Source organism: Saimiri boliviensis, chromosome 8 (assembly GCF_048565385.1).
Source record: "Saimiri boliviensis isolate mSaiBol1 chromosome 8, mSaiBol1.pri, whole genome shotgun sequence".
In the NCBI taxonomy this organism is placed as follows: Eukaryota; Metazoa; Chordata; class Mammalia; order Primates; family Cebidae; genus Saimiri; species Saimiri boliviensis.
Window position 1 is genome coordinate 104417186 of NC_133456.1, and position 23258 is coordinate 104440443.

Below are 23258 nucleotides of genomic sequence, written 5' to 3' on the forward strand. Positions count from 1 at the left end.
GGTAGGTTTTCAGCAAGATCTTACCAGCATTACTTTGGGAACAAGTACGTATGCTATGGTGGTACTGTTTTGGAAAGTATCCTCGGGGAAAAGGCTGAGATAATGGCATTTCCCCCAATTAAAACATACTCTAGTGTAAAATGCAGAGAAGTGAATGTCAAAAGACAAAGTTTGAGTCCTTTATAACCTGCATGCTTTGGTGGTATAACTCACCCTCTCTCAACGCCAATTTTCTCATCTTTAAGCCTCCTTGCTTGCTGTGGAAATCGGGTGGGGGTAATGGCCAAAGTGCACAGTGTTTTGACATCTGTGATTGTTAAAGCTTGTGCCTACTAATCTGTTGGGGATATTTACTGCTGTGGAGGTGTTTGAAACCTTGCATTATAGACAACTGAGGTGTCATGGAAATGGCAGGATTTCTGATGAATACCCACAGTGTCTTCCATTTCATAATGTATCTTCTTCTTTTTACCCAACAAGGGAGCAGTGGTCATACCCATTATTGTGAACATGTCTAGTTGGCTTTAGAGTCACCCAAGATCAGAACTGACTCTGATTTCAGGGGTGACGGGAAATAGGGTAATAGAGATAAAAATTCCTTTTTGTTTTATTTGTTGTAAGCAGCTCAGCTTTATACCAAATCTAGCTCTTACTGTCTGCCACATGGATGAACTGGAGAGTGACATAGAGCATGCACTTAATCACTCCGCCACTGCACATAAAAGCTGGAAAAGTCCCCTTAGCCTGTGACTAAAGGGAGGTTTCAGAAATGACATCTCAGATTATAATTCTGATATTTTTCCTGGGAGATTATAATGAGTGCCTTGGGAGTTGAATGTGGATTTTTGATAGTGAGATCTTCAAAAGTTGCAAGAGGGATGGCTAAACCAACTCTGGTACATATCTATACCATGAAATACTACTCCAGCAATTAAGAACGGATTGCTGCTAATCATGGTGGAAGGCAAAGTGGAAGCAAGCGTATCTTACATGGCCAGAGCAGGAGGAAGACAGAGGAGGGGGAGGCACTACACACCTTTAAACAACCGGATCTCGTGAGAAGTCAATCACTATCATGAGAATAGCAAGGGGGAAATCCACCCCCGTGATCCAATTACCTCTCACCAGGTCCCTTCTCCAACACAGGATTACAATTCGACATGAAGTTTGGGTGGGGCCAGAGACCCAAACCATGTCACATGGCAACATATACGAATCTCAGAAAACATTTAGGCTGAGTGAAAAAAGTCTTACATAAAAGGATACATGTAAGCCAGGCATGACAGCTCACACCTGTAATCCCAGCACTTTGAAAGGCCAAGGCAGATGGATCACCTAAGATCAAGAGTTCAAAACCAGCCTGGCCAACATGGTGAAACCTCATCTCTACTAAAAATACAAAAATTAGTGGGGTGTGTTGGCGGGTACCTGTAGTCCCAGCTATTCAGGAGTCTGAGACAGGAGAATCACTTGAACCTGGGAGGTGGAGGTTGTAGTGAGCTGAGATTGCACCACTGCACTCCAGCCTAGGTGACAGAGTGAGACTCCGTCTCAATAAAAAAAAAAGCATACATGTGACGTAATTAATTATGTTCATATACTAGAACAGGCAAAAGTAATCTATGGTGAAAAATCATCACAAAAGTGTCCTATGGGGCTTGGTGGAGGGTCTGGAGATAGAAAGTGTTTAGAGGTGACATGTACTCAGATCCACAGTTTACTTTGAATTGCAACAACTATAACAGTGAAATTGGATTAGTGGATAATACACAATAAGGCAAATATAGTGAAAAATTAATCGTGAAATCTAGCTGCTGGTTATTCAAGCGCTGATTGTGCAGTTATTTTAACTTTCCTATAGGTTTGGAAATTTTATACGATATCTAAAATACATAATTTCAGAAAAAGGCCTAGTACAGTGACTCAGGCCTATAATCCCAGCACTTCTGGAGGCTAAAGTGGGCAAATCACTTGAGGTCAGGAGCTTGAGACGAGCCTGGCCAACATGCTGAAACTACATTTCTACTAAAAATACAAAGCATGAGCCAGGCATGGTGGTGCATGGCTGTAGTCCCAGCTACTTGAGAGACTGAGGTAGGAGAATCGCTTGAACCACCACTGCACTCCAGCCTGGGCGACGCAGGGAGACTCTATCTCAAAAAAAAAAAAAGAAAAAGTCAGCAAAAACTCTTAATATTTTGAAAAAGCATAAGGGGAGATCTGATTTAGTGTTTCTGCTGATACAATATTCTTGTAGGCCCTGAATATCCTTAGAGAAATTACCTGCCAAAGGTAAATGAGAATTTATTGTGTTGTCTTTTCTCAAAATGCTAGATAAAAGAACCATTAGAAATTATATACACTTAAGAATTTCTGAATTTGCAATATGTCACTCAAGTTTTTATCAAATTAAATGTATAATTAAAAACTACTTAGTGTCCTGTTTTTGACTACATACCATTTCATTTTCATTTTCTTTCTTTTGTAAATCTCTGTGAACTATCTTTTCTAAATGGTAGGTTGTAAAATACAAAAAGAAATAATAAGTGAGTGACAGAATCCAATTAAGAAGGATATACTATTTTAATGAATATTTAAACTTAAGTTAACTGATAAGAAGTATTGTTGGAAACGTTAAGTTTGAGGTGCAAATATCACCTTTACTTTTCATGCCTTGAGAATTATTGGAATTCAGAAGAGTAAGTTTAAAATGACCTTGACAAATTAGAGAATTGTATTTTTTCAAAAGGGCAAAATTCAGTAAAAACATGTATGGAAGTTTACTTTTCATTACCAAACCAATAACAGAAGTGTGGCCCGAAGAAAGACTATTTCTAATGACTCACTATAATCAACATTTCTTGGTGAATATTCACTGTCTCTTTTCTTATGATTCGATCCGGCTTGGATACAGATTTTTAAGTAATATGGAGAAATAAGTAGAGATTTAAAGAGAAACAAAATGACGGAAATAATGAAAAACCGGTCGTATGAGGAAAACCTGAGAGAAGAGAAATTTCCATAAACCCTTCAAGATTGAAAAAGGCTAAAGCTTTGCTTGATTTCCATTTTCAAGTATGAGAAATATTTTTATAGGGAGAATCTATGAAAACCTAACAAGGAGAATAGATTTACATTAAGACGTAGTTTCATTGTGCAAATGCAGAAATCTCTTTCACTTTAAGTTTGATTAAACCCTGGAATAATTATCAAGAGACTTTAAGGAATCTACATCATTGGAGAATTAAAGACATGAAATATGAATTCTAAGTGGTTCTACATCTACACCTGCCAGAGGTTGATCCTTGAAAGCACTTCCTAGTTCTGCATTCTAATAATAATGTTTCACTCCATGGTAATAATTTTGAAATATAGCTTGGTAATTATTTATGCTTCTCTGGGCTTTCTATATGGAATGGCAACTTTAAATTCACCTCACTTAAAAATTCATTGTATTAGATAATTCTTTTTTCCACTGGAGTTGTCTCATAATAAATGATTACATATTTTTTTAGTGATGGTCATACTGTTACTAACTTAGTTTCTTTATTTTATAATTATTATAAAATCATTATAATGTATCCGCTCATTTTTTGACTTTAGTATTATAACAGTATCATCAGAAGAAAGTTTGTATTTTTAAAAATGTTATCTTCATGAGCATTTTTCATTGGTGAGAAGGTCCTTATCTGAGTATAAGTATGTTTAACTGCTTTGCCATTTATCTTGCCAAGTCACCAAGCTCCGATCCAGAGCCAGTTAGAAGTCTAGTGAGATTTTTAAAAAACTATCAGAGGAGGCTGAGGCAGGAGAATTGCTTGAACCCAGGAGGCGGAGGTTGCAGTGAGCCGAGATCGTGCCATTGCACTCCTGCCTGGTTAACAAGAGCTAAACTCCGTCTCAAAAAAAAAAAAAAAAAAAAAAAACTATCAGGTGCGGTGGCTCACGCCTGTAATCTCAACACTTTGGGAGGCTGAGGGCGCAGAGCACATGAAGCCAGGAGTTCAAGACCAGCCTGGCCAACATGGTGGCACCTCTGTCTTTACCAAAAATGCAAAAATTAGCCAGGCATCGTAACAGGTGCCTATAGTCCTAGCTACTCGGGAGGCTGAGGCAGGAGAATTGCTTGAACCCAGGAAGCAGAGTTTGCAGTCAGCTGAGATTGTGACGCTGCACTCCAGCCTTGGAGACAGAGTAAGATTCTGTCACAAAAAAAAAAAAAAAAAAAAAAAAAAAAAAAAAAAATGACTTTTGTTGCAGTTGCTGCAGTTGCTTTTAATGTTTTTGTCATGAAGTCTTTGCCTGTACCTGTGTCCTGAGTGGTATTGCCTAGATTTTCTTCTAGGGCTTTTATGGTTTTGATTTTACATTTAAGTCTTTAATCCACCTGGAGTTAATTTTTGTATAAGGTATGAGGAAGGGGTCCAGTTTCAGTTTTCTGCATACAGCTAGCCAGTTTTCCCAGCACCATTTATTAAATAGGGAATCCTTTCCCCATTGCTTGTTTTTGTCAGGGTTGTTGACCATCAGATGGTTGTGCATGTATGGTGTTATTTCTGAGGTCTCTGTCCTGTTCCATTAATCTATATGTTTGTTTTGCTACCAGTACCATGCCGTTTTGATTACTGTATCCTTGAAGTACAGTTTGAAGTCAGGCAGCATGATGCCTCCAGCTTTGTTATTTTTGCTTAGGATTATCTTGGCTATATGGGCTCTTTTTTGGTTCCATTTCCATATGAAATTTAAAGTAATTTTTTCTAATTCTGTGAAGAATGTCAATGGCAGTTTGATGGGAATAACATTGAATCTATAAATTATTTTGGGCAGTATGGCCGTTTTTACGATGTTGATTCTTTCCATGAGGATAGAATGTTTTTCTATTTGTTCAGGTCCCCTCTTATTTCCTTGAGCAGTGGTTTGTAGTTCTCTTTGAAGAAGTCCTCCAGATTCCTTGTAAGCTGTATTTCTAGGTATTTTATTCCCTTTGCGGCAATTGTAAATGGGAGTTCATTCGTTATTTGGCTCTCTGATTGTCTATTGTTGATGTATAGAAATGCTTGTAATTTTTACCCACTGATTTTAAACTAGAGAGCTTCTGCATAGCAAAAGAAACTAGCACAGAGCAAACGGGCAACCTACAGAATGAGATTTTTGCAATCTACCCATTTGACAAACGTTTGATATCCAGAATCTACAAGGAGCTTAAACAAATTTACAAGAAAAAAAAAAAGAAACAACACCATCAAAAAGTGGACAAAGGATATATGAACAGACACTTCTTAAAAGAAGACATTTATGCAGAAAACAAACGTAATTTAAAAGCTCATTATCACTGATTATTAGAGAAATGCAAATCAAAACCACAGTGAAATACAATCTCACACCAGTCAGAATGGTAATTGTTAAAAAATCAAGAAATAGCACATTGGGAGGCTGAGGTGGGTGGATCACTTGAGGTCAGGAGTTCAAGACCAGCCTGGCCAACATGGTGAAACCCTGTCTCTACTAAAAATAATTAGTTGGGTGTGGGTGGTACACACTTGTAATCACAGATGCTGGTGAGGCTGTAAAAAAATAGGAGAGCTTTTACACTATTGGTGGGAATGTAAATTAGTTCAACCATTGTGGAAGACAGTGTGGGTAATTCTTCAAGGATCTAGAACCAGAAATATCATTTGACCCAGCAATCCCATTACTGGGTATATACGCAAAGAAATATAAATCATTCTACTATAAAGACACATGTACATATATGTTTACTGCAGCACTATTTACAATATGAAAGACATAGAACCAGCCCAAATGCCCATCAATGATAGATTGCATAAAGAAAATGTGGAACATATATACCGTGGAATAATACACAGCCATAAAAAGAATGAGATCATGTCCTTTGCAGGGACATGGATGAAGCTGGAAGCCATCATCCTCAGCAAACCAACACAGAAACAGAAAACCAAACACCACATGTTCTCACTCATAAGTGGGAGTTGAACAATGAGAACACACGGACACAGGGAGGGGAACATCACACACTGGGGCCTGTTAGTGGGTGGAGGCAAGGGGAAGGAGAGCATTAGGATAAACATCTAAGGCATGCAGGGCTTAAAACCTAGATGATGGGTTAATAAGTGCAGCAAATGACCATGGCATATGTAAACCCATGTAACAAACCTGCATGATCTGCACATGTACCCCAGAACCTAAAGTAAAATAAGAAAAATTTTAAAAAGAAGTTAAAATAAGATAAAAGCAAAAGACAAAAAGAAAGAGAGTCAGTCTCAATCCTCAAGGAATATAGAGCCTGGAGGAAAAAAAAAAAGAAAGTCATCTTTGTGAATAATTATCTTCTTTTTGAAAGTCAGTATGGCAAAATCCTCCTTTGCATCCTCCATTGTGATCTCTATTTTTGGTTTCTTAATCTTATACCATTGCTTCCTTTTTATTCTTATCCTTTGCAGAGCAAAACTTGCTTCCTGCTGTGATGCTGTTCAAAACTTTGTTGTTTCTCAGAATAACACTCCAGTTGGGACTAACATGAGTTACGAGGTGGAAAGCAAAAAAGAAATCCCAATTAAAGAGAACATTTTTCATATGTTTCCAGTGGTGAGTAAAGATTTGTGGTGGGTTATTTGTGTTACCATTCGAGGTGAATTTTCCCTTACTTTAAGCTATAACTTAAAATTATGATGGAATTAATTAACATACCACACCGTTACGTCGTATAAAATTTGGATAGTGGGCCATTTTTTAAACAGGCCCTTTGGAATGCAGTGTGGCTCTGCGGGGAAGGAATATTTATGTCTTAAATGATAAGCTCTTCTAGTTCTGAGTCTTCCAGACTCCTCTTCAAATGAGATGAGACACTTGGGCTTTCTGCTGAGTAGTTACTGAGGCTTGTGAAGATGGCCATTTTTCACCTCAAATAAGATTCTTCCAATTGTCAGTTATAGTGACTAAATCAATTCCTTCACAAGGAACAGCGCGTTTATGTGGCTCATCTTTGGGAAGTAAACATGTAAGAATTTATAGTCAATAAACATGCCCACCATAAGATAGAGATTTTTTTCTGCTGTGTCTAGTGATGTATCCCAAACCCCTAGGACATTTCCCAGTACATGTATGCACTCACTACCTATTTGTAAAATTAGAAAAATGAGTCATGATATGTTCTAAAACTGCTTGACACAGTGAGGAGAAACTTGACTTGGGGAAATTTTGGCTCTGAAGAACATAAACATCTCATTGCTTATAAACATACATTCTCCAGCATCTTTCTATGATTTGATTAAAAAGCAATTAGGCCACATCAAGATGGTCAAAATGGGATCACTGTCTATATGCAGTGTACCAGCTGTGGGATATGAGACTCTTATAGTTTTCTTTTGTTGGAGCCTTGACTTCTTTCAGCTAGTTTTTTGTTGCTTATGTAAGTTGTTCCAGTTTTTCTTATATATTAGGATTCAGAGGAAGAATAACTTGCTGAGCATGAGTAAGAAATAAATAGAAAATGATAGAGGAAAAATACTGTAAATTTTCTGGAAGGAAAAGGGGACAAAAATTCTAACTCAAAGCATTCTCACGATGCACTGAAATGAGCAGTGATTGAAAAGATAAGGCAAGAGTATTTATTGTTGGGGTCACCACCTGCGGGGGTCTGTCCTGCAGACCCTGACTCAACGACGGATGAATAAAGTACACTCACACACAGATATTATGCTTTGACAGTTTGAGTGTGTACCGGTGACTTACAGGCACCCTGAAGAGTGCTGTAAACAGTTGTGACCACTGGCCCCCTCCAGCCAGTGAGACTTGCATGTATTCAGTAAAGTTTAATTGACAAAGACTTGGGTCAATACCACTAGAGTGAAAAGATTAAAAGAAAGAGTTCGTGCCCAAAGCAAACACCATGAGTGGGTAATATCCCTGGTAAACCTCCCCCACTGACCTCTCCAGAGGATTATCTGGTTCAAAGTCTAGTGTTAAGACCACATGAGTAAAAAAGTTAGTTAGGTAAACTACTCACATTCCTTTGTATTTGCGCCCTCATCTCTCTGGCTCCTGCAAAGAGACTCTGGCTGCCTTCAGCCAAGAACTATATAAAAGATCCTTAGGCCTTCCAAAAGGGTTTGAGACTATATTCTATAACTTTCTCTAATATTTTTACCTTCATATTTTTGCCACCACGCTGAGTGAATCCCCACAGTTTATCTTTCCTATCAGGGGAAGCCTTGGAAAGCTTGACAGTGAGCAACTCTTTCACTCATTCATCCATGTGGGTTTTGCCCATGTTTACCTTGTTTTTGACTGACCAGAACAGAGGAGCAGCAACTACTTTACCTCTCATTTGGTGCTTTGAAAGGATTAACTTAATAAAGATTTGATAAATATGTATGCAACTGGTAATTGCATCCGCTTTCCAAATGTACACTGATTTTTTTTTTTTTTTAACTGGGGAGAGGAAATTTTGCAGTCAGTACGGCACCAGTTGCAGAGCCAGGTCCCTTTTGTGCGTGTGTTTCTCTAGGCTTCTCCTTTCATGGATGGGGCTTGTGGTGGGGAGGTCCTCTTTCCCACCTTGCTTTACGCTGCCCTTCTGCATGCAACTCTTCGCGACGAACTGCTAAGCACACAGGAAGACTGCATTAAATGTTTTCAGGAAGTGATGTGGAGCCACTTCCTCCACAAACTTTGCTAAGTTACTTGCAGAGAAAAAAAACAAAAGTCGATTTTCAGCCCGAGGGAGCAATGAGCAGGCAGTGGAGTGTGCAAATTTGCATTTTCTTAGGAGGTTTATTTAAGGAAACATTGAGGTTTGTAATTTATTTAAATTCTTCCTGAACATGAGATACTAAAGCATATAGATGTTTTCCTCTCAGTTGACCGAGAAACCAGAGAAAAACATTCATTATTGTGAGTGCATAATGTGAGATATGTTTCCTTCAGTAATCTTTTCTATTTTATACCATAAAGAGCCTATTTGCATTTTTGCATCCTACCCTATCTATAAAATTCAGAATTTATGGTGGCACCGTTTAGTAGATACTGGCTGAAGACATCTTGACCTAGAAGTTGAGTGACATGAAATAGCCTGAGGTATCTGAGAACTGCTCTGTTTAGAGCCAGTCACTCTGCTAGGCATTGCAGATATAACAAGAAATAGGACACGTTATTCAGTTATTTTAATCCACAGAATTGTGAGAAACTATAATGTGTAGTGGTTTAAAGCATGTGCTCTGGAGCAAACTGGGTTCCTATTTCCAGTCCTGCTGCTCTCTAGCTGTTACTTGGACTCATGCCTGCCTGTTCCCATCTGTAAGATACTCAAAAGGTTGCTGTGTAGGTTAAATGTGCTAATAAAGTACGTACTTGAAATAGTGTCTCTTGCATAAAAAGTGCAATAGGACTTTTACATTTCAAAGACAAAACTACAAAGAGAGATGTACTGAAACTGAGTTTCTATGCTAGTTGGGCAGCTCCCAGAGCCAGCATCAGGGCAGACAGCAGCCACGGTGGTTCTGGGGCATCTTCTGTCACTCTGGGCTGCTCAGAACCACATGAGCCCTGGGCTAATGCCAGTGGGGCTGGTAAATAGCCTTTGGCAAGGGTGATGTGCCTTGCTTTTGTAAACTTTGGCAACTTCAGTGGCGTCAATATCCCTATCCTGGAAAATTTTTAGTTACCAATGGTTAAATACCAGCTCACAAAATTCTTGAATATTTACTAGTGACCCCTGCAGTGGTTACAGACCAGGGCCAGGTTCATTCTGTACACGTGCAGTAAAAGAATGACCCTGATACTGGTTTTGCAAAAGAAATAAGATTTATCCTCAAAGCCACCTAGTGAGAAGGTGGGAGAGCTTGTTGAAAGCTCATGAGATGAGTATTGAAAGCTGTACACGTGGCACTGTGCAAGATCAGGAGGGGAAAATGAGGGGAAATTAAAACTAATAAACAGCCTCTCTGCTCTTGAGGACTTACACCTTAATCCTAAAGACAAAGTCGGTGTATCAGGACCTCATCACAGAGAAGCATGAGCTGGGACCCTGGCTGTGGGCCCAAGGTCACATGATTACTTCACGGAAAGTGACCAGGAAGGTGAAAGTGCACCACTGAATGGAAAAGTTAGATTTCAGGCCGTGGAGAACTTGGGGGAAAATAGGAAACCTTCTGGGGTAAGCAGGTTGTGTCCTAAAAGGAATAAAAAAGATTGAGGTCTTGGAAATTAATTTGAAATATGTCAGTACAGTTGGTAGGCCTCCCTGAAGCACACTGGCTGGCCATTCGCAGAGACGGCAGACATAAATCTAATGCCATTACTGAGCCTGAAGGTCTAACTATTTAAGAAGCACAGGAAATTTTTGCTAAATCACCTATTAATTTTATGCCTCAGAATAGATTTAATGCTGCTTCCTAATTTCTTTATTTTCTCTTTCTTGCTGAAAACGTCCTTGTTTATCAGAAAGGCAGAATATGGGATTTTGCCATTCTAATTTTTTTCCTTAATTATGCCATGTAAAATACATGATACTGCCTTTTGTATTATTACGTTATGTTGTATATGATGTCTGTTTCTCTCAAGAGGAATGAAACTTAGGTTCATATGATTTTTTATTTTATTTTACATATATACACACTACACACACACACACACACACACACACACACACACACACACACATTTTTTTTTTTTGAGATGGAGTCTTCCTCTGTCACTCAGGCTGTAGTGCAGTGGTGCGATCTCGGCTCACTGCAATCTCTGCCTCCCAAGTTCAAGTGATTCTCCTGCCTTAGCCTCCCCAGCAGCTGGAAATACAGGCACCCGCCACCATGCCTAGCTAATTTTTGTATTTTTAGTGGAGAAGAGGTTTTACCATATTGGCCAGGCTGGCCTTTAACTCCTGACCTGTGATCCACCCACTTTGGCCTCCCAAAGTGCTGGGATTACAGATGGGAGCCACTGCACTGGGCTGGTGTTTTATATTAAGTCATAATAAGTTGATTAACAAACTGTGCTGCTGCTTTTCCTTGTTTGTCTGTTTTTTGGTTTTTGGGTTTTTTTGATGGAGTCTCCCACTGTCACCCAGGCTGGAGCACAATGGTGTGATCTCAGCTCACTGCAACCTCTGCCTCTTGGGTTCAAGCGATTCTCCTGCCTCAGCCTCCCAAGTAGCTGGGATTACAGGTGCCTGCCACTACGCCCGGCTAATTTTTGTATTTTTAGTAGAGACAGGGTTTTACTATGTTGGCCAGGCTGGTCTCAAACTCCTGACCTCAGGTGATCCACTCTCCTCGGTCTTCCAATGTGCTGAGATTATAGGCGTAAGCGACCGCACCTGGTCCATTGTTTTTATTCTTCTCCTTAGCATGTATAAAAAGTTAAGTTACTAGAATTAAGCTGATGTCTATGGTTCTAAAATTAATGGTATTTCATGGTAGTTTTCTACTTTCTCCTACCAGTCCCAGCCTTTTGTGGACTACCCTTATAATCAGTGTGCAGTGGTCGGAAATGGGGGAATTCTGAATAAGTCTCTCTGTGGAGCTGAAATAGATAAATCTGACTTCGTTTTTAGGTAAGACCTGTCAAATTGATTTCTTCGAAACAAAAGATCAGTTGGGTGTTTCAGAGGGATAGTGTAACCATATCCTTTGTGTATTTTGACCTTTGAGCTCATTACAAAAGTCTACTAATTATCCAGGAAGGTTTTCCTGAAGTGTTATATGGCTCATGAGTTCCTGAGAATGTCAATATCTGAAGAATCAAAATGTGCTATTGTGAGATGTGTTTAGGAAACAGTGGGTGAAAAGAGTGGTGGTGAAAGAGGGTTTTGTATTGCAGGACTTTTCAGAGCATTCAGTCTGTTAATGGGTACCATGGCTACTTTGGGAGGACTCTGGAGGGCGATATAACCCAGGCTTACCTGACCTTGAAGATCTTTTTTCATTTGTTTGTTTTTGTTTTTGTTTAACAGAATATTTCAAAGATGTTTTGTTCTCAGACAATACTTGGGGAAATGCTGATCAAGACATTTTATAGCCATGCAAACTGTATCAATATTTCGTTCTCTGGCTTGCAATTTAAAAAACAAATTTGTACAGCTTCTTAGTTCTGGTCTTTTAAAATGTTTTCTATCTCCATATCAGCCAGCATGCAAAAATAGAAACAAAATGGATTTTATGCATGCCATGTATTAATAAGCCACACCAAAGCATCTCTACTTTCTCAGTCTGATGGAAAGGTAATTCATCCATCTGAGGATGGGTTTCAATTGAAATGCACCTTTTTAAAGAGAAAGTGGAAGTCTGGTTCTTCCTGTTTAAGGAGCACTGATTTCATACATCAGAAGGGACCCTTTGATCTTTCTTGATTTAGTGCTGCCCTTTTAAGCAATTGAAAAAGAAACAGGGTTTCTAACAAACAGCTTAGAAACCCTGTTTTCTAATTTTAATCTCATTTTTAAATTTTGCGTTGAAGTGATGATGAAGCAACAATAGACCTGACAGTGCAACAATCATTGAATGTCTTCTTCGTGATTAGTATTAAAATGGTCAATATCTGAATGGTTTAGCCATTTTGTTCAAGTACTCAGTGTGAAAAAGCCATAAGGAAGATAATTCTTCTTTCAGTAGACTTTTTATAGGCTTAAAATTCCAAAAACATCTGTGATGAGGATCAGGCCTAAACATTCATTATACTTTATAGCAAGTATAGGCAATAGAAGAAGTTTTGGTTTAAAACCCAGAAGAAAAGAAACTCAGCAGATACAGCACAACTGTCTGCATACGTAGATTACACATTTGCTGATGATGGATGTTTTCTTGAATATAGAATTTTCTGTAAAGCTAGCCATTCAAACTGAAAGGCAAAATGAGGGCTAGATGTGTTGGTGTTATTAAAATCTATTTCATTTTTTAAGCCTGTATTTACTTTGGTGCTGCATGGTAATAGTTTATAAAACAAACTTTTATTTTTCATTTCAAAAGATTTGGAGCTATGAATTAAGTGTGTGAGGAACGAAAATAGGTAATGACTATATATACTCTTGGTATATGTGACTATACCAGTACATACTATATATATTACAGTAGTAGTAATATATATAACCACATATATATACTGTAGTCTACTGTAATATATAAAATCCAGTAGCATTCATATATCATATATACATATACATATGTATAATAAATGTATAATACTGTATTATATACAATATATGTACTATACATCATATAGTATATATCTACTATATATCATATATTTATATATAATATTGATAATATATAATTATATAGTTATATATATAATTATATAAAATATATAGTAGATATTATATACTATATAATGATATATAATTATATATCATATATATTATATATAAATATAAATCTATATAATTATACATAATTATAATATTTATATTTATATATTTATAATTATATAATATATACTATATGCTATATGGTATATTATATAATACAGTATTATATGTAATTATATGTGTATAATATGTATGCATATTATATATTGCATAATATGTATAGTATATATACATGTGTTATGTATACCTTATATATAATATATATAATATGTGTATATATGTATATATGTATGTATATGCATGTAATATAATATGTATACATATTACATATGTACATGTACTATTATATGGTGTATTATTACATATGTACTATATAATACTATACATATGTACTATATAATATATAATATATATATGCTATAATATATATGCATATATACGTATATCTGTATATATACTATATAATATTATTCCTATGTACTATGTAATATATAATATATATATGCTATAATATATATGCATATATACGTATATTTGTATATATACTATATAATATAGCATTATATGTAATTATAGTATTATAGGTAAATAATAGTATTTACCTATAATACATATGTTTACATATAAACTAATACAGTATTATATGTAAATAATAGTATATGTATATATCCTGTATAATACAGCATGTTATTATATATGTATATGTATGCATAGTATATGTTACCTAATATGTATATATAATATATAGTATTATGCATATTGTATATGACATAATATGTGTATATAATATGCATACATATTATATGTATATAATTACACATATACATATATAATTATATATCAGTGTTATATGTTATATATGTTTAATATGTATACATATATTACATATATACATATATATGATAAAATTATATAACAGTATAATAAAATAACATATACTGTTATACAATTTAAATTTAATGTGTATATATGTATAATACATACCATGACCTATACTACTCTTTATGTGTGTTTGTGTGTGTCTGTGTGTGTGTGTGTGTGTGTGTACTCTATATTCAGGAAAATACCTGCCATCAGCAAAAATAGATCTAGAAACACAGGCATTTATTTTAGACTCATAAATTAACTATCTACTGAGATTTTTTAAGTTTAAGCAAAAACTTACTGTATCTTCTTATAAAACATCCTTCCCTTTGGAGTCTCCTATCATATTCTACTAGAAATCACATTTGATTCTTCAAAAGAATATGAGACTGTTCTAGAAAGGGCATTTTTTAATAGGAGGCCCACTAGCAAGGTCACTTTTGTGGCCTAGTATCTATGATTAATCTTTATCATTTAATATTTATTATTAATATTTGGTTAATATTTATCTTGCCAAGGTGCCATATTTGTTTCATTTTCTGACATCGCTTTTATATCAATGAGGGAAGAAGTTCATGTTTAATTAATTCATTCTTCTTTTTTGAGAGGGAGTCTTCTCTATCGTTCAGGCTAGAGTGCAATGGTGTGGTCTCGGCTCACTGTAACCTCTGCCTCCCAGGTTCAAGGGATTCTCTTGTTTCAGCCTCTCGAGTAGCTGGGACTACAGGCATGTGCCACCACACACCCGGCTAATTTTTTGTGTTTTCAGTAGAGACGGTTTTTCACTGTGTTAGCCAGGATGGTCTTGACCTCCTGACCTGGTGATCCACCCACGTTGGCCTCCCAAAGTGCTGGGATTACAGGCATGAGCCACCACTTCTGGCCTCATATGTTTTATAGGACATGGAATGGCGTATTTCATCCTCAGTCATGTTACAGATCACATCAGCTTTGAATAGCCTTTTTCAGGAAGCACTCCAGGATGCTCCCTTCTTATGTTTTTAGCCTTACTACTTGAACTTCAGTAAGTGAGATTTAGAAAGTCATAACCAATTTTTCCTTTTTTATGACAAGAATATAATTACTCAAAATTAGAATTCTTATTTTGTTTTCCAATTTAACAGCAAATTAGTACTCAAAGGAAGATGAGAACATCAGTATGAAAAACATCACTATAAGAACATTAGGATTTTATTTATTAACACCATAATTTGGTGGCAAAACTATCCACATGGGAATCGGGAAGTTTTGATTTTTTTAATGTAGTCTTTGCTCCTGGTAGACTGTATAACTTTAGCAACAGTGCATCAATTTTTTAAGAACATGCAAATGAGTGATCATACCACTATGAGAACGTAATTAATGTAAATAATATAAATAACTATTTTAATAAAAGGATTGGGAACTCTTCTAAACTTAGACAAGGTGTAATTGTCATTTCTGGTTTTGATAGTTATAAAAGTTATTGTCCATATTGAAAGCATTTATGAAATTTGTGTAGTTTAGCCAGGCACGGTGGCTCATGCCTGCAATCCTAGCACTTTGGGAGGCCGAAGCAGGCGAATCACTTGTGGTCAGGAGATTGAGACAAGCCTGGCCAACATGGTGATACCCTATCACTACTAAAAATACAGAAATCAGCTGGGTGCATGCCTATAGTCTCAGCTATTCAGGGGGCTGAGGCAGGAGAATCACTGGAACTTGGGAGGTGGAGGTTGCAGTGAGCTGAGATAGTGCCACTGCACTCCAGCTTGGGCAACAGAGCAAGACTCCATCTCAAAAAAAAAAAAGTGTATATTTTATACAACATTGAAATGTCAACCAAGAGCTGAATAATTACTACATTAAATCATTTAAAATAGAAACCAAATGGATTCTGAGGCTCTCTTAATAGCAATGATTTATCCAATATAAGGACAATTATTATATGTACATGTATGTGTGCGTATGTGTGTATACAATCTTTTTTTAACAAGTTCTATTTTGAAAATAATTTTCTTTTAAAATTTCAGGTGTAACCTTCCCCCAATCACAGGAGATGTTAGTAAAGATGTTGGCAGTAAAACAAATCTTGTGACTATAAATCCCAGTATCATAACTCTGAAGTAAGTACCAGCAAGTTACGTAACTGGTCAAGAACATTTTTTCATTGTTCAACATGATTCTCAGCTTAAGCGCTAATCTTGTTGCTGAGGCTGACTTGGCAATACAGGTGGAATGACTTTTTGGAAAAATATATAAGAATTCATTTGCAAATGTTGCATTCTGTCAAGGTTGTTGTTCATAAGAGTTATGACTCAGTGGGTATTTCCAATGTCATAAGCTAATCAAATGAGAACGTATTTATTTCATCCCTTTTAACAATAATGAAGCCACTTTTTTCCTTTTTTTTTTTTTTTTTTGAGAGGGAGTTTTGCTTTTGTTGCCCAGGCTGGAGTGCAACAAGATTTTTAGTAGAGATGGTTTTTCACTGTGTTAGCCAAGATCTCAGCTCACCACAACCTTTTCCTCCTGCGTTCAAGCGATTGTCCTGCCTCAGCCTCCCAGGCAGCTGGGATTACAGGCATGAGCCACCATGCCCAGATAATTTTGTATTTTTAGTAGAGACGGGGTTTCACCATGTTGGCCAGGCTGGTCTCGAACTTCTGATCTTAGATGATCCGCTCGCCTCTGCCTCCCAAAGCTCTGGGATTACAGGCGTGAGCCACCGCACCCGGCCTTCTTCATTTTCTTTTAGTGTTAGCTTTATTTTCTATCTTGGTAGCACTTTCTTGATAAAACTTACTCTATTTAGAAACTCCAGAGAGTGAGCTCTAAGACAACCTGGCAGAATACAGTTATCATGTTGGAGAGTTTATCACCAAAAAATAATTACCATCTTTCATTTCTGCAACGTAACTACCATAAAAGTGTTGGCTAATGAAAACTCTTATACATAGTTTTTACTCCATTGTTTTCATCAAAAGTGACTGATAAACATCAGTAATAGAGTATGTTTCTACTAATAGTTATAGCATCTCTTGAAAGAAAATAAAATATTGAACCTGCCTTTCAAAGCATATTTTCTAAACACTCACAATTATGCTTACTAGGATACCAAGTTACTTAAATCATACATATAGATACTACAATGCATGGAGGAAAATTTTTTAAATGATATATATGTATATCTATATTTGCATTTAGATATTGTAAGTTTTCCCTCCCTCCTCTCTCCCTCCCTCCCTCCCTTCCTTCCGTCCTTTCTCCTTCTTTGTTTCTCTTTCTTTCTCTTTCTTTTTCTCTCTTTCTTTGCCTCACTTTGTCACTGAGTTTAGAGTGCAGCAATGCAATCACAGGCCACTGTAGCCTCAAACTCCTGGGCTCACAGTTTCCTCTCACCTCAGCCTGCCAAGTAGCTGGGACTACAGGCATGCACCACTGTGCCCAGCTAATTCTTTTCATTTTTAATAGAGATGGGGGGCAGGGTCTCACTGTGTTACCCAGATTGGTCTCGAACTCCTGGCCTCAAGTGATCTTCCCGCCTCAGTCTCCCAAAGTGCTGACAGGCATGAGCCTTTGTGCCTGGCCTATTTTAAGTTTTCTAAAGGAAACATATAATGAAATATGTGCAGAAACTGGACCCTTTCCTGACACCTTACACTAAAATTAACTCTGGATGGATTAAAGACTTAAACATATGAGCTAATACCGTAAAAACCCTAGAAGAAAACCTAGGCGATACCATTCAGGACATAGGCATAGGCAAGGACTTCATGACTAAAACACCAAATGCACTGGCAACAAAAGCCAAAATAGACAAATGGGATCTAATTAAACTCCAGCGCTTCTGCACAGCAAACGAAACAATCATTAGAGTGAACTGGCAACCAACAGAATGGTAAAAAATCTTTGCAATCTACCCAGCTGACAAAGGACTAATATCCAGAATCTACAAAGAACTAAAACAGATTTACAAGAAACAAACCCATTCAAAAGTGGGCAAAGGATATGAAAAGACACTTTTCAAAAAGAAGACATATATGAGGCCAAAAAACATGAAAAAATGCTCATCATCACTGGTCATTAGAGAAATGCAAATCAAAACCACTTTGGGATACCACCTCATGCCAGTTAGAATGGCGATCATTAAAAAATCTGGAGACAGCAGATGCTGGAGAGGATGTGGAGAAATAGGAACACTTTTACACTGTTGGTGTGAGTGTAAGTTCAGCTATTGTGGAAGATAGTGTGGCAATTCCTCAAGAATCTAGAAATAGAAATTCCATTTGACCCCACAATCCCATTACTGCATATATATCCAGAGAATTATAAATCATTCTATTATAAAGACACATGCACACCTATGTTCGTTGTGGCACTGTTTACAATAGCAAAGACCTGGAACCAACCCAAAAGCCCATCGATGATACACTGGACAAGGAAAATGTGGCACATATACACCATGGAATACTACACAGCCATAAAAAACTATGAGTTTATGTCCTTTGTAGGGACATGGATGAACCTGGAAACCATCATTCTCAGCAAACTGACACAAGAACAGAAAATCAAACACCACATATTCTCACTCATAGGCGGGTGTTGAACAATGAGAACACATGGACACAGGGAGGGGAACATCACACACTGGGGCCTGTTGGGGGAAAATAGGGGAGCGATAGCGGGTGGTGGGGAGGTTGGGGGGAGATAACATGGGGAGAAATACCAGATATGAGTGACAGAGGGATGGAGGTGGCAAACCACCTTGCCATGTATGTCCCTATGCAACAATCCTGCATGATCTGCACACTTCGCAGAAACTAAAGTACAATTAAAAAGTGCACAAAGCATAAGTGTACAGCTAAATGAATTTTAAAAATGTATTGATATGCATGGTATGCTTGAAAAAATGTTTTTTATTTTTGTTTTTTTAAGATGAAGTCTCGCTCTATCACCCCGGCTGGAGTGCAGTGGCACAATCTTGGCTCACTGCAACCTCTGCCTCCTGGGTTCAAGTGATTCTCATACCTTAGCCTCTGGAGTAGCTGGGATTACAGACATGTGCCACAACACCCAGCTAATTTTTGTATTTTTGGTAGAGATGGGATTTCACCATGTTGGCCAGGCTGGTCTTAATGTCCTGACCTTGTGATCCACCCACCTTGATTTCCCCAAGTGCTAGGATTACAAGCATGAGCCACTCTACCTGGCCTGAAGAAATATTTTATTGTTATACATTTGGAAGGTGTTTCAATAACAAAAAGCAACTTTAGGACAAATTACTGAAAGAAATAGAAAATAATACAAGAAATGTCTGTTCACTATGGGTGCAGCCCAGTAAGAAAGCAGAAATTGGAAGGATTCCAAGAAAGATAGTAGAAGATACACCGTTGATACTGACATAATGCTTACTTGAATGAGTTTTATCTGAGTCCACACTCTGTTTTATATACAGTATATAAATGGTTCAGTTTTTTGACCAATGGTAAATTCAGCTTCATGTTATCAAAACTGCTACTTTGATTATTATTCTTGGGAATACTGTAATTTGTTTTTAATTTGGCAGATATGGGAACTTAAAGGAAAAGAAAGCCCTATTTCTGGAGGACATTGCAACATATGGAGATGCATTTCTTCTTCTGCCAGCGTTTTCCTTCAGGGCCAACACGGGTACCTCTTTTAAAGTGTACCACACACTCGAAGAGTCTAAAGCAAGACAAAAGGTTTTGTTTTTCCATCCCAAGTACCTGAAACATCTGGCCCTTTTCTGGAGAACTAAAGGCGTGACCGCGTACCGCCTGTCCACCGGCTTGATGATCACAAGTGTTGCAGTGGAACTGTGTGAAAACGTGAAGCTGTATGGATTCTGGCCCTTCTCTAAAACTGTAGAAGACACACCTGTCAGCCATCACTATTACGACAACATGCCACCTAAACGTGGTTTCCATCAGATGCCCAAAGAGTACAGCCAGATCCTCCAACTTCATGTGAAAGGAATCCTCAAACTGCAATTTAGCAAATGTGAAGTTGCCTAAACAAAGTATCTTAAAATGGGAATAATTTTAATATAATGCAGTAGGTGAGTAACAATGTCTCCAAGCACCAAAGGAGGTGGCTACTATTCTAAGATGAGACCCAAAATTTAGTTTGACCAAAGCTGCCCCCGCTCATTTTGCTACCATGTCAAGTCATTCAATCCTTCTGATCTTCATTTTTTCTCTTTGTAAAATGGTCACCATGATATCTGACTCATATAAATAAAACGTGATAATTTATAAAATTGGTGGCATGGCCTTTCGTGTTAGGTAGGGTCTCAAAGAATATTTCTTTGTTACTGTTTGTACCAGCCACCTCCACCTTCACCAGACGGAGAGTAAAAGCATGCTGTCTCGGAGGTCTTTTCTAAAGAGAGTAGTTGCATTATCAGTATCCATTGGGTTTCTTTCTGTGGCAGGTCTCTGCCAATATCTTTCCCATTGTTTTAAAGAGTGCATACAAGAAAATTATGTACTTAAGACATTCTTGATCATTCAGGAATGAAATTCTTCTTTGACTATGGCAGTAGTCCTGCTTCTGATTAAATTGACTTTTAATAGTAGCTGTGATGATACAATGGTTGTATTTAAGCCATTTATTTTCCTCCTGTATCTCCATCTTTTTATCACTTCATGATTTTATTTTAACTTCCTGCCTCATTCTTAGACCTTTTCCTCCTCGCTTACAGGATGTACTCCAAGGACATGAACAGTTACAATACCCAGTCTTTCTTACCTGTTGTCTTGTCTATGGGGTCACCCATTCAATTTTGTTTTAAAATCATTGAGTAGCTACTTCATACCAGGCCCTGCACCAGGCTCTGTGAGAGAGTAGGGCCTGCGAGAAGGATTATTGCCTCTTGTAGGAGAAAATAGATGTGCATATCATTAATTATGATAGGGTATGGTAAGCATTATAATGACAAAAGCTATGAATAAAGAGCTACAAGGAACAGAAGCAGGGATAATTAAATCTATTTCAGTGGAATCTATTTCAGTGTTCAATAGTCTCCCCTGATCTGCAGATATGGGAAGACCCCCTGTGGATGTCTCAAACCATTGATGAAATATATAGGTGATGAGTAAAAGTAACACAATATACTGAAATAATTAAATATACAATGTGGGGACTTTATATGCTATTTTAATAAAAATTATAGTTAGGACATCTAGAGCTTAAGATTTTTTTCCCATGTAATATCCTATCTTAACTTAAAAATTTTTCTGTAGAATATCAAAACAGATTCTCTAGTATCACTTATATGGATTCCTGAAATATTCCAGATGGTGTAAGACCAAAGAGCAGAATAATACCCATGTTTCACTAACACTTTAGGAGAAAAAAAATATTGTGGGTTTTTTTTGTGTGTGGAGTAAATTGTAACCTTTCCACATGAATACATCGGAAGTTTCTGGTTCAACATCTGTGAAAAACTTACAGGAATTCACCCTTACAGAGCAACAAGAACTGTGATCATGTTTTATAATTTACATAGTTGACGTGGTATATTGTCTATATCCAAATTCTGTCATATGTAGATATATGTGACACATATAACGTGCATTCATATTCATTGTGACATATAACATGCACATTCTTTGTATATTTTTCTCAAATAGACCTATTGTGATTTCACAACACATTGGGGTTGTTGGTCATTATTTGAAGTGCTCCTACCCTCTCTAGAATAGTCACTGTGTTGCAGAGAACTAAAATGAGTGAGACACAGTGCCTCATTCAATCCTATCATTTTCTTCCTGGTACAGCATAGCCTTCCATATATCCCGCTGTGAGGTGGCAATAATGTTCTTTTGTTCTAAAACAGAACATTACTTAGAACTTTCTAAAATGCTATAGAACATGAATGTTGACAATACAGCATATCAGCTATGTAAACTAAAACAAAAGTCACAGCTGGTTTTGTCCTGTAAGGGTGAATTATTGCAAGAGCAAAACAAAAACTATAAACTGGTGGTGGTGAATCTACAAATCTACTCCATCTGGTAGATTTGTAGATTCACCACCACCAGTTCTGACTGTGACACTCCCAAGAAATCTGTGTGTAATCAACATTGCTTAAATGTTATTAGATAGATCTAATGTGATCTTCTGCTCTTAAAGCTCGAGTACATCCAAGGGCATTGAGAATGGAAAGTCTGAGTTCTGGTACTAGACAAGAGTAGCACTGTAGGCCAGACGCAGTGGTTCACACCTATAATTCCAGCACTTTGGGAGGTCAGTGTGGGTCACATCAGGCCAGTAGTTTGAGACCAGCCTGTGCAACATAGAACTCTGCTCTACAAAAAAAAAAAAAAAAAAAAAAAATTAGCTGAGCACAGTGGCATGGACCTGTGGTCCAAGCTACGGAGGGAGGCTATGGAGGAAGGATCACTGGAGCCCAGGAGGTAGAGGCTGCAGTGAGCTGTGATTGTACCACTGCATTGTAGCCTGTGTGACAGAGTGAGACCCTGTCTCAGAAAAAAAAAAAAAAAAAAAGAATAGCCTTTTAGTTAGGATTCTAGCTCATAATGCTATATACTAGCAGTTTCTAAGAAAAATACTAGCTTGCTTGATTCTGTTTTCCACTTGATCAGCCTCATTGGGCAATGAAACAGTAACAAGATTCCAATATAATTTTCAGTCAAATCCAAAAGCAAGGCAGAAATATTCATTTAAGTGTATAGTCCGTAGTGCTCTGGGACCCCTGCAGAGGGATCCGTGATCAATTGCATAGTGTCCATTTTTGCACAGTGTAATAGTTCTTGAAGTCTCTGGTGCTTTTTCCTTTGAACAAAAGGCAATGAATGACAAATAGATCATGACTTTCACTAAAGATTTCCCTCTTCATGTAAATCCTAACCCAGTGACTGTGGACTCTCGGCCAGGTAATCAGTCAAAAACTCTTTTTTGAGGGCTCTGTAGAATACAGAATCAAGCAGCAAATCAGACCTGTTTTTGCCTAAATTTTTCCTTGCTTACAAAAAATTTACCAGTTAAATATTATGTAATGTCAGGAACCCTAAATCAATTCATGAATTAAGAAGCTTTGGGAAAA

The 23258-nt window shown here is 37.3% G+C and overlaps 1 protein-coding gene across 2 annotated transcripts in view; it reads left to right on the forward strand.

Moving 5' to 3' along the window:
- ST8SIA6 (ST8 alpha-N-acetyl-neuraminide alpha-2,8-sialyltransferase 6) overlaps window positions 1–22169 on the forward strand; it is a 137798-nt gene extending 115629 nt beyond the window's left edge. For both annotated transcript variants that reach the window (XM_039478854.2, XM_039478855.2), the window contains 4 exons: window positions 6462–6606; window positions 11460–11572; window positions 16198–16290; window positions 19734–22169. In XM_039478854.2, coding sequence (XP_039334788.1) covers window positions 6462–6606; window positions 11460–11572; window positions 16198–16290; window positions 19734–20202 — 820 coding nt within the window. In that variant the 3' untranslated portion in view covers window positions 20203–22169. The remainder of the gene's footprint in view (window positions 1–6461; window positions 6607–11459; window positions 11573–16197; window positions 16291–19733) is intronic.
- Window positions 22170–23258: the final 1089 nt, after the last annotated feature.